At 44.2% G+C, this 13,013-nt stretch overlaps 1 protein-coding gene across 4 annotated transcripts in view; it reads right to left on the minus strand.

Moving 5' to 3' along the window:
* Positions 1-13,013, minus strand: part of arhgap29a (Rho GTPase activating protein 29a) — a 67,678-nt gene that overhangs the window by 24,401 nt on the left and 30,264 nt on the right. For 2 of the 4 annotated variants that reach the window (XM_036935188.1, XM_036935187.1), the window contains exons 3-6: positions 11,034-11,177; positions 4,202-4,298; positions 3,767-3,839; positions 3,326-3,386 (exon numbers count right to left, since the gene is read on the minus strand). In XM_036935188.1, the coding sequence (XP_036791083.1) occupies positions 3,326-3,386; positions 3,767-3,839; positions 4,202-4,298; positions 11,034-11,177 (375 nt within the window). Of the gene's footprint in view, positions 1-3,325; positions 3,387-3,766; positions 3,840-4,201; positions 4,299-5,787; positions 5,995-6,145; positions 6,707-11,033; positions 11,178-13,013 lie in introns of those variants that run through there. The other 2 variants (XM_021620508.2, XM_036935189.1) reach the window with 2 other exon arrangements.

Genomic DNA, 13,013 nt, shown 5'->3' on the forward strand with positions numbered 1-13,013 from the left:
GCCTCCAACTCCTCTTTCTATTCTGGTTAGAGACAGTTTGCTCTGTTCTGTGAGGGGAGTAGTTTCTCGCATGGAATAGCCTTAATTTGTCAGAACAAGAATAGACTGCGAGTTTCAGATGAAAGTTATTTGTTTCCAGTCATTTTGAGACTCTAATCAAACCCACAAATGCTTACGCTCCAGATACTCAACTAGTCTAAAGAAGACCAGTTTTATTGCTTCTTTAATCAGGACGACAGTTTTCAGCTGGGCTAACAAAATTGCAAAAGGGTTTTCTAATGATCAATTAGCCTGTCAAAATGATAAACTTGGATTAGCTAACACAACGTGCCATTGTAACACAGGGGTGATGGTTGCTGATAATGGGCCTCTGTACGCCTACGTAGATAAGTTTCCAGCTACAATAGTCATTTCCAAAATTACAATTAGTCTACACTGTATTTCTGATCAATTGTATGTTATTTTAATGGACATAAAATGTGCTTTTCCTTCAAAAACAAGGACATTTCTAAGTGACCCCAAACTTTTGAACGGTATATATACAGTGCCTTCGGAAAGTTTTCAGACCCCAGGACTTTTTCTACATTTTGTTAGGCTCTAGCCTCATTCTAAAATTGATTAAATAAAACAATTTCCTCTGCAATCTACACACAATACCTAATAATGACAAAACAAAAACTTTTTTTTTATTTGCAAATGTATTACCTTATTTACATAAGTATTCAGACCCTTTGCTATGAGACTCGAAATTGAGCTCAGGTGCATCCTGTTTCCATTTATCATCCTTGAGATGTTTCTACAACTTGATTGGACATGTATTGGAAAGGCACATGCTTGTCTATATAAGGTCGTACAGTTAACAGTGCATGTCAGAGCAAAAACCAAGCCACGAGGTCGAAGGAATTGTTCGTAGAGCTCCGAGACTGCATTGTGTCGAGGCACAGATCTGGGGAAGGGTACCAAAACATTTGAAGGTCCCCAAGAATTGAATGGCCTCCATCATTATTAAATGGAAGAAGTTTGGAACCACCAAGACTCAACCTAGAGGTGGCCCCCCTGCCAAACTGGGCAATCGGGGGAGAAGGGCCTTGGTCAGGGATGTGACCAAGAACCTAATGATCACGCTGACAGTCCTCTAGAGTTCCTCTGTGGAGATGGGAGAACCTTCCAGAAGGACAACCATCTCTGCAGCACTCCACCAATTAGGCCTTTATGGTAGAATGGCCAGATGGAAGCCACTCCTCAGTAAAAGGTGCCAAAATGCACCTAAAGACTCTCAGACCATGAGAAACAAGATTCTCTGGTCTGATAAAACCAAGATTGAACTCTTTGGCCTGAATGCCAAGCGTCACGTCTGGAGGATACCTGGCACCATCCCTACAGTGAAGCATGGTGGTGGCAGAATTATGCTGAGGAGATGTTTTTCAGCGGCAGGGATTGGGAGACTAGTCAGGATTGAGGTAAAGATGAATGAAGCAAAGTACAGAGAGATCCTTGATGAAAAAATGCTCTAGAGTGCTCAGGACCTCAGACTGGGGTGAAGGTTTACCTTCCAACAGGACAACAACCCTAAGCACACAGCCAAGACAACGCAGGACTGGCTTCGGGACAAGTCTCTGAATGTCCTTGAGTGGCCCAGCCAGAGCCCGGACTTGAACACGATTGAACATCTCTAGAGAGACCTGAAAATAGCTGTGCAGCAAAGCTCCCCAAACTTCGACAGGGCTTGAGAGTATCTGCAGAGAAGAATGGGAGAAACTCTACAGATATAGGTGTGCCAAGCTTGTAGCGTCATACCCAAGAAGACTCAAGGCAGTATTCACTACCAAAGGTGCTTCAACAAAGTACTGAGTAAAGGGGCTGAATACTTATGTAAATGTGATATTTCAGTTTGACATTTTTTATACATTTGCAAAAATGTATAAAAACTTGTTTTTGCTTCGTCATTATGGGGTATTGTGTGTAGAACGATGAGGGGAAAAATGTAATCCATTTTTGAATAATGCTGTAACGAAACAAAATGTGGAAAAAGTGAAGGGGTCTGAATACTTTCCGAAGGCACAGTATTAGAGTGAGAATATAAATATGTGGTGTGTACAGACAATATAATTAGGAAGATAAAATGGTATGTACAGTAGTAGGTATATTAGGATGAGCTATTCACAGTGGTACGGTGTTTCTAGCCACCCAGCTTTGTAACAGAGGGAATGTAGTTTGTTGAGTACACAGAGTGACGTAACACAGATTGACAGATGGAGCTGTATTAAGATGAGAGTGGAGAAGGCACTTTCGCTCAACAAACTCTTCTAGAGCCATCCCACTGGGCACAGACGTTGAGTTGCACCCACTTTTGCCCTCAGAACAGACTCAATTCGTATGGGCATTGACTCTACAAGGTGTCGAAAGTGTCCCACAACCAATGTTGTTCTTTGGGTGTACTGTCACCCCAAGTGACATATTGCCTATCAACACATTGACACCTAATCATCTTTAGTTATTTTTTAGGGGCTTTCAATTGTTGTTTTTGATGACATTTCATTTTTATTGCTTATATCTGACATTTTTGAGCCAGGGATTTGCAGATTGACTAACTGGTTAACAATTTTTGACTAGGCTAACTAGATTTGTTTAAAAAATGCATCTGAGCACAGTACCGTCTTTTTTTGTTTCACCTGGCTGCCAATTCCAGCTGTTTTGAGAACATAATTTGAGGAATCGCCTGAAGCGTGAGAGGAACGGGAGACAGAGGAATACAGCCGTGCTGAGAAAGAGGGCTCGTAATGAGGACGACAGGCTACTATTCTGAACTTTGCGTGGTGAACTTTCTGGAGCCCACAGCTGCTGAGGAATCCCCCGAGTGGGTTCTACACAGAGAGGAAGAGGATAAGTTCTGTAGCTATAAGACTCAGGCTGGTTCCCAGACTTGTCCTCTACAAGACCATCAGCAGACTCCATCCCCATCATCTACCATCCTCTGACCAGCTCCCTTCGCTCAAGCCATAAACTGACCCTTTCCATCTTCGGAGGATGCAGCTTTCAAAGACTTGGCCTCTATTGGTTGACCTGTCATGGTATATTGCTTGTTTGTTTTCTTGCTCTTGAAGTGCTTTGAGATTCTATGAAAAGCGCTATAGAAATATAATTTATTATTATTATTTTTCATTCAAAAATCCACAAAGACAGGGCTGGTTTATGTCGATATGTAATGTTTTTATAAGGGAGAGCCAAGCCAAGCTGTCATAGAGTACATCGTAAATTGAGAAGTGCTATCAGTTGTTAAGTGGATGGAGTAGTAAGGTGTCATGGTGGTTGTTGTGCATGTTACCTGACGGATCATCTTTCTCTGGACCGGATACTGCAGATTCCACGGAAAGGTTCTCAAACGACTGGGAATGAGACAGATAGACAGAACGGTTCCACAATGATGAGTAAGGAACCAGATGGTACATGACATTACAGAATGACCATGGCTAGTGAGCATTTTAATTTCCCTTTGTGTTATCGTTAAAAGCTACAAACTACATAAACACCCTGTCATGCTGTGATTAATCACTAGAAGATATTTCAGGAGTACCCTCCACTTCAAACAGGAAACAATCTCTCAGCCCCATCATACAGTGTTATGTTGTTGTTTCCTGAGAGCACCACACCCTTTGACCTCTCCATCCTAGGTATCTTTAAACAGTCAATCACCTGCCTTTACTGTAAATACATACACAATGTCCAGACAGACAGTTGTGTATGTATCTATGTGTGTTTGTCTTACCCTGCTTCTCCGAGTCAGGGGGAGCCCCAACGCTGATCCATTCTCTACATCTCCCATAAGGAAGTCAGACACTCTGAAAGAGGAACACACAACAACAATGAAAGGCATGGAAATAACCCCTAGGCACTGGTCTGGGGTCAGATGTGTTGTGTTTAGAACAATGGTAAGTGTATGGATTGGGGTAGGGCAAATCTCATCCTAGATCGGTGGTTGTGTGGGCAACTTCCCCTGAAGTGTTGGCAACACTTTAAGAGTCAACAACACAAGCAGCCATTATGCAAGGAAACACAGACTGAAGGTTGAGAATATTACATTATCTAGAGATGTAAGACAAGGATACCCTGTGCCTATTTAAATATAGTTGGTTTGTGTCACCATAAAGAGTCAGAAAAACAGAGCTAGTTATTGCAATCGCTATTACAACGTTGTACTTACACATTGCCAAAGGTGAATGCCAATGTGTCGATGGAAGTGTATATCTCTCCGAAAAGCTTCTGCTTGTTCTCCTCGTTCACCTCCTTGAAGTTAACACCTGTCAAAACGGATGAAGCAAGATAGGCTACACTGTGAAAACAAATAACTGGGACAACCTATACCTATTCAGAACTGAAGACAAGATGCACTGTAATGTCAAAACATATAACCTACATGAACATGAGACTAATCATTATCCGAATATGTTGCTATACAGGTTGAGAGCCTGCATAACATGAGGTAGTGATGAGTGTTGTGAAATAGTCCATCTCTATCACCATATATCCCCAAAACACTTAATCAGAATAGTTAGACCTGAAAGGACTAAAATAGTAGAGATTTGACAGAAAAAGTAGAAATTTCACTAAAACAGTAGAGATTTGACTGAAACAGTACAGATTTGACTGAAAAAGTAGAAATTTGACTGAAACAGCAGAGATTTGACTGAAACAGCAGAGATTTGACTGAAACAGTAGATATTTGACTGAAACAGCAGAGATTTGACTGAAACAGTAGATATTTGACTGAAACAGCAGAGATTTGACTGAAACAGTAGATATTTGACTGAAACAGCAGAGATTTGACTGAAACAGCAGAGATTTGACTGAAACAGCAGAGATTTGACTGAAACAGTAGATATTTGACTGATACAGCAGAGATTTGACTGAAACAGCAGAGATTTGACTGAAACAGTAGATATTTGACTGAAACAGCAGAGATTTGACTGAAACAGCAGAGATTTGACTGAAACAGTAGATATTTGACTGATACAGCAGAGATTTGACTGAAACAGCAGAGATTTGACTGAAACAGCAGAGATTTGACTGAAACAGTAGATATTTGACTGAAACAGCAGAGATTTGACCGAAACAGTAGATATTTGACTGAAACAGCAGAGATTTGACTGAAACAGTAGAGATTTGACTGATACAGCAGAGATTTGACTGAAACAGCAGATATTTGAGATTTGACTGAAACAGCAGAGATTTGAGATTTGACTGAAACCGTAGAGATTTGACTGAAACAGTAGAGATTTGACAGAAAAAGCAGAGTTTTGACTGAAACAGTACTGATTTGAATTGTAATCTGAAAAGACACACTGTTTCCTGCCTTAAGTCTAAACAAAGTGATGACTGAAAAAGAGAAGGGAAAAACACCAATGTAAATAGGTCTATAATCAGTCTCCACAATAAACTTCCTGTCTCACTCGGGAGGAGAGAAAATAAACCAGAATAGGAGCTCAACAGGCAGCACCAGCAGCCCAAGCCACATCTGAAATTGCACCCTATTCTCTATATATTGCACTACTTTGGACCAGAGCGGTATGGTAGATTCCTGTGGACCCTGGTAAAAAGTAGTGCACTATAGGAGAATAGGGTTCCATTTGGGACGCAACACCAGTGACGCCATTCCCTGAGGCCATTCCCCTAGTGTCGATGTTCTCTCCGCCTAACAATAGAGATGTCTGGAGAGCAGGAGGGGAGCAGGAGATCAAGAGAATGGTTCAAGGAAAAAGGATTGCAGAAAGCACTTTTTCTTCCTCTTACCAGAAAGTTCTTTGAGTTGTCTTCTTTTACATGAGATATATTAGAATGCTCTAATTAAACGATTGGTTGTCCAGGTTGAAGGTTCTCTAGTTAGTTGAGCCCCATGGAGACTTAGTTCCAAACAGTTCAAACAACACTTAGCAGCACAAGAACCACAAACAGTTTCCATTCTAGAATCCTCTTCGTCATACAGGAAATAGGTAAGCAAGCGACAAAGGAACTAGGAGACTCAAAGAGAGAGAGAGAGAGAGAGAGAGACCAGCAGCTCTCTATGCTCTTACAGTGCAAGCTTCCTGTCTCTATAGAACAAGAGGAACTTTACCGTAAAACACACACACACATGCCAGCCACCACTTACCCACGACCAGGCTTGCCCTCCAGAGGCTGAACCCTTTTTAGCATTCAGTCTGTGTGTATGATGTGGTCCACAGTCGGGTGGTTGTTGTAGCACCAAACTCCTTCTACCCAAGCTGCTCTCAAGGACTTCTCTCTCTTCTCTCTTCTCTGTTGGTCTTCCTGGCTGTATGGTACAACCACTCCTTGACCGTAGAGCCACTCCTTACTCAGTAGGTCCTTCGTGGTTCAGTGGTTCCAAAGGGGGATCTGCCTCTAGTGGTCAAGCTGATCTACAGCCCTTTTAATGCACTAAAGCTTTCTCCAACTGCCACAGGGGAAATGGCCGCACAAGTCTCTTCCTTTATCTCCATTTGTGTCACCTAATAAGGCATTTCTTTATCAGGGAATGTCTCCAGTACAGGGTTCAAGCCAATTCCAAAAGTTCCAGAAGCTCTTATGAGAGGTAGAACCCTTTCAGACGGGACAGCAGAGTTAGTGGTGTAAGGTAGTTTGGGTCCCGGGAGAGTCTGTCTGTGAACGCAGCTAGCTAGCTAGCTACCTCTGCCTAGAACGCTATCGCTGCGTCTCTCTGGCCTTTACGTCCTCTCCTACCCCCTCCTCCCCTCCCCGCAACACAGGACATCCTGAAGCTCACTAGAACACAATGCCAGCACTCGCTCCGGCCAACCACAGTCCAAACGTGGATGTTACATCATCAGGCAAAAACGGCATTGTTTTCACTGGGAAAGCACATGACTGACTCCTGAACGAACACTAATAAATTCCACATCTGAGCCTACTGCAGGGGGAAGCCTGCTGACAAAACAGATATTGATGGAAGCAAACATACATGACTTAGCCAGGACATAGGAGGAAGGCCATTGGGGGCCATGGTGCCATCAGGCCATAGGGGCCATGAGGCCATTGGGACCATCAGGCCACGGTGCCTTTAGGTCATTGGGGGCCATCGTGCCATAGGGGCCATCATGGTAATGTTGAAAAATGTGAGTAATGGTTGAAAAATTCCAGCAACATCCCCAAATGACCCAGTATTCCAGAAATCCTGGTTGGAGGGTTCCGTTTTTCCTGTTTGTACCCTCTTTTTTTCCATTTTTTTTCACCTTTATTTAACCAGGTAGGCTATTTACAGGTAGGCTATTTACCAGGTAGGCTATTTACAACTGCGACCTGGCCAAGATAAAGCAAAGCAGTGCGACACAAACAACAACACAGACTTACACATGGAATAAACAAACATACAGTCAAAAATACAATAGGAAAAAAAGTCTATATACAGTGTGTGCAAATGAGGTAAGATAAGGAAGGTAAGGAAATAAATAGGCCACAGTGGCGAAATAATTACAATTTAGCAATTAAACACTGGAGTGATAGATGTGCAGAAGATGAATGTGCAAGTAGAGATACTGGAGTGCAAAGGAGCAAAAAATAATAATAATAGTATGGGGATGAGGTAGTTGGATGGGCTATTTACCAATGGGCTATGTACAGGTGCAGTGATCTGTGAGCTGCTCTGACAGCTGGTACTTAAAGTTAGTGAGGGAGATATGGGTCTCCAGCTTCGGTGATTTTTGCAATTTGTTCCAGTCATTGGCAGCAGAGAACTGGAAGGAAAGGCGGCCAAAGGGGGAATTGGCTTTGGGAGTGACCAGTGAAATAAATATACCTGCTGGAGCGTGTGCTACGGGTGGGTGCTGCTATGGTGACCAGTGAGCTGAGATAAGGCGGGGCTTTACCTAGCAAAGACTTATAGATGACCTGGAGCCAGTGGGTTTGGTGACGAATATGAAGCGAGGGCCAGCCAACGAGAGGATACAGGTCGCAGTGGTGGGTAGTATATGAGGCTTTGGTGACAAAACAGATGGCACTGTGATAGACTGCATCCAGTTTGCTGAGTAGAGTGTTGGAGGCTATTCTGTAAATGACATCGCCGAAGTCAAGGATTAGTAGGATAGTCAGTTTTGCGAGGGTATGTTTGGCAGCATGAGTGAAGGATGCTTTGTTGCGAAATAGGAAGCCGTTTCTAGATTTAATTTTGGATTGGAGATGCTTAATGTGAGTCTGGAAGGAGAGTTTACAGTCTAACCAGACACCTAGGTATTTGTATATGTCCACATATGCTAAGTCAGAACCGTCCAGAGTAGTGATGCTGGACGGGCGGGCAGGTGCTGGTAGCGATCGGTTGAAGAGCATGCATTTAGTTTCACTTGCATTTAAGAGCAGTTGGGGGGCACGGAAGGAGAGTTGTATGGCATTGAAGCTCATCTGGAGGTTAGTTAACACAGTGTCTAAAGAAGGGCCAGAGGTATACAGAATGGTGTCGTCTGCGTAGAGGCGGATAAGAGAATCACCAGCAGCAAAAGCGACATCATTGATGTATACAGAGAAAATAATCGGCCTGAGAATTGAACCCTGTGGCACCCCCATAGAAACTGCCAGAGGTCCGGACAACAGGCCTTCCGATTTGACACACTGAACTCTGTCTGAGAAGTAGTTGGTGAACCAGGCGAGGCATTCTGGGATTCTTGATTCTGGGATCCTACATTTTGGGAAAGTTACTGGAACTTTGCAACCATACACTGTAACAATGTAGGGAGGGGAAACAACCACATCTCTTCATTCAGGAAATGACAGGTGTCATGGTGTTCATCACATATCATTTTGGTGTCCTTCTCAGATACCTTGGCTTAGCTAATTGGGTGATACACCACCTACAGAAAAATTATTTTAATTTGCTCATTGTATAAAGATCTTTGTAAGACTATGTGTAGGATATCTTGCTTATCTTGAGATAGATAGATACCCTTTTCTCTCCCTCTCTCTTTCCTCCTGGTGCGTGTCTCCTCTCCCTGGACAGAGACCAGTGTTGTGAAAGTCATAGCCCCACTATGAGAGCATGAATTAGGCCAGGCATGAGCAAATGGGGCCTGTTCCTGATCCACTGAGCCAGTATGGCGGGCAGAGACACACACACAAACACGCACCCACACACACACACACAGACAGACAGACAGACAGACAGACAGACAGACAGACAGACAGACAGACAGACAGACAGAGAGATACAGACCCCTGCTATCTCCCCCTAGGCACAGGGTATTCCACTTTCTCTTATTTGCCTGAATATTCCACTTTATCTTATTTGAATCTACCTTGAATTGATTACTTCAGTCTCACATTACCTGGGGACCAGGCCAGGTGTGTGTGTGTGAGTGTGTGTGAAGTGACTAATGTTGACAAAGAAGGAAGGATGCCAATGAGTATGTGTATAGCCTGTTGAGCCTCATTGTGTGAGGGTCTAGTACAGAGGACACATATTCTGGCCCTCTAGTGGTGAGAAATGTTATTAGGGTGAGGTATGGAATTAAGAATGAAGGAACAACAGGTTAGTTTATTGGGAGTGTACTGGGGCTTGTACCTTAAGCACATGGCATTTTGATTCAGCAGTGATACTGCTGTGCTGTTCCTATATACACAAAGCACTGTTAATATTAAACTGCTCCCAAGAGAAAGCCCCACAGCCTTGAAACCAGATTAGCCATTAGTAGCATCACATGACTATTGGCTAGCTAGCCACAGCAGACTCTATGTGAAGTCTTTCCAACTGTCACAGTAGAGCACGCAGATCGACAGCAGCCAGCACTAACGCTCACTCTGTCTCTGTCTCTGTCCAAGCCGCCATACAATAGCTTCCTTCAGTTCTGCTTGAAATGCACCCAGGCTGCATACCGTAGTGTAAGCCAATACTTGGAATCGACTTTGGTTCAATCACTTTTTATTCATTTGGTAGAATGCATTTAGAGTGGAAGGAAGGATAGGTATTTACATCACTACCACACACACACAAACACCTCCCCAGCTTTTGTTCCAGGTCAGTGTGTCACCGTACTTCGTTAACATAGAGCATTGCCAAAAGTATGCTGTCAAACCAGGGCCAGGCTGCTATGCAATTCCAATTGAGCAGAGGTATACTCCACTCAGAGATTCTTGTGCGCGGGCCAAGTGAAGAATTGCCCTCCATGGCTGATCATAATCTCGAGGAGAGGAGATAAATGGGATTCCTGAGCCCTATTCCCTCAGGACAGCAACACAAAGCACAAAGACTTCAGTCTTTGAGTCAAACACACTCCTCTCCCTCCTACCACTGGATTCAATAGGAATTCAAATTTAAACATTCAAATAATACATGGTCTGTATTTTTCAGTCAGGGGTTTGAATACATACTGTGTGTGTTATTTCTGATGAAGTTCTGATATTTAGAGTGAATTCATCTTCAAAGGTTTGCTGAAAATACATCTTCTAGTTTTGCTAAACAGACAAACATGCTGGCCCTGTAATGCTTAAGCACAAACCTTCTTCCAGATCTAATCCAACCAAATGAGGCCTGGAGGAGGTACAGTACGGGGGAGGTACAGTAGGGAGGCAAGGACTGTGAGCCATTAGGGCGGGAGACAGGGAGGCAAGGAGTCAGGGAGGCAGGAAGACAAGGAGGCAGGGAGACAGGGAGGCAAGGAGTCAGGGAGGCAGGAAGACAAGGAGGCAGGGAGACAGGGAGGCAAGGAGTCAGGGAGGCAGGAAGACAAGGAGGCAGGGAGACAGGAAGACAAGGAGGCAGGGAGACAGGAAGACAAGGAGGCAGGGAGACAGGAAGACAAGAAGTCAGCGAGACAGCGAGGCAGGGAGACAGGGTGGCAGGGAGACAGGAAGACAAGAATTCAGTGAGACAGGGAGGCAGAGAGACAGGAAGACAAGGAATCAGGGAGACAGGGTGGCAGGGAGACAGGGAGACAAGGAGGCAGGAAGACAGGGTGGCAGGGAGAGAAGGAGACAGAGAGACAGAGAGTCGGGGTGTGTTTGAGACATGTCTCTATGCTCTAGGGAGTGCTGCTCACCTTTGACCTGTGCGATGACGGTGCCTGCAGCACTGAGGATGTCCACAGAGTTGAGGGTCTGGTGTTTGCTGATGACGGCCTTCAACACGCGCAGCAGCTCCCCCAGACGCTCGTGGACTACCTGGTGAAGACAGTCCTGGTGCTCTGGAGGACAAACAGACACAAAGACAAGACTGTTAGAGAACCATCTCAGTAACACAATGGCTACAGTGTTTGTTCATATTCATATACTGTATAAGGCACATTTTATCTGGAGGGAAAAGACACAAAGACACAACTGTAAAGAGAACCATCTCTTCAACATGTAAGTGAGTCCCACTCAGAACAGCCTCAATTCGTCGGGGCATGGACTCTACAAGGTGTCGAAAGCGTTCCACAGGGACGCTGGCCCATGTTGACTCCGATGCTTCCCACAGTTGTGTCAAGTTGGCTGGATGTCCTTTGGGTGTTGGACCATTCTTGATGCGCATGGGCATCTGTTCGGCATGAGAAACCCAGCAGCATTGCCTTTCTTGACACAAATTGGTGTGCCTGGCACCTACTACCATATCCTGTTCAAATGCACTTCAATCTTTGGTCTTGCCCATTCACCCTGTGAATGGCACACATACACATTCCATGTATCAATTGTCTCAAGGCTTAAAAATACACTGATTCAAGTGGATTTAACAGTTTAAATCAATAAGGGATCATAGCGTTCACCTGGATTCACCTGGTCAGTCTGTCATGGAGAAAGCAGGTGTTCTTAATGTTTTGTACACTCAGTGTACAGTAAATGTTTACAACGTATGATAAGGACTTCTGAGTTACACATTTCAATATAAAGAGGAGACACCAGTCAAGCAATTCCACCTCGGTGTTAATTCACATTAGTCAGACATGTGGGTCTAACACTAGGTGTTAACCATTGAGAGAAAGAGGCCTTAGCAGACTCAGGTGTGACGGTAAATGTGACTACCTGATAACTAATGCATAACTAAACATGAGCTGTAGTGGTCTTCCTGTAGTTAGTGTAGTATTTATCTGTAGTGTTGACACATCCATAATAAAACAGACCATTACTAATGCTTCAGTAATTACAGTGCTGCCTGGCTCTACAGATGGTAACATCAGGAGAACTTTGGTATTCAACCAGCCTGTTAATGTATACACCACATCGTTAGAGGGTGAGCTCATCAGAAAGCAGCTGAATGGGAGGACAGAAAGGACTAATCTAACAGTCTCCAGATGCTTTTACGACTCCCTTGAATCTGTGATCCACCAACGCAGGCGGGTGAGTGTGGCAGTGCCACCACTGACACAGCCTCGCAGTATCCACCAAGGACTGTTTTTCCCAGAGCCCAGTGAAACTGAGAGCCACAGAGAGGGTCAGAGTCACAACACACACACACACACACACACTCGCAGGCCTGTCAAAGCCACATTTGTGCTGACGGTCGCCCCTGGATTACCCCGCGTATGGAAAAGGGGATCAGGGAGACTTTAGCCGTCTCCCCTTTTTTCTTTTATTCATTCCCCCTCTTTTTTTTGGAGCGGGACAAAAAGGACCGGCGGTGGAACTAATGTTTCTGGGTGGATGTGGCTGCCATCGCCATGACAATGCCAGCTGTCCTCCAACCAGGAAATACAGCCAGCTGACCAGTAGGTGACTGTCGGACTGCTTCATATGGACCAACAGTAAATGTCAACAAGCGACTGCTTCATAATAGAACCACAGGGAACAAGTTACTGTAACAACCACTAGCTACATCTAACAGCATGAAGTGACGACTTTATAAGGACTACCAGTCACAAGTCAACAACATCCACTAGCCCAACAAGTGACCTCATTATTAAGTCAAAACAACAAGTGAACCAACCCTAGATCAATGTTCTTTATTGGATGATGTCAATAAACCTCAGACAGAATACGAGAGAGAACACAACCCTTCGTTGGATCAACAGTAACAGATTCAACAGATTCTACAAAACCAACTGATT

This window comes from Oncorhynchus mykiss, chromosome 11 (assembly GCF_013265735.2).
Source record: "Oncorhynchus mykiss isolate Arlee chromosome 11, USDA_OmykA_1.1, whole genome shotgun sequence".
NCBI lineage: Eukaryota > Metazoa > Chordata > Actinopteri > Salmoniformes > Salmonidae > Oncorhynchus > Oncorhynchus mykiss.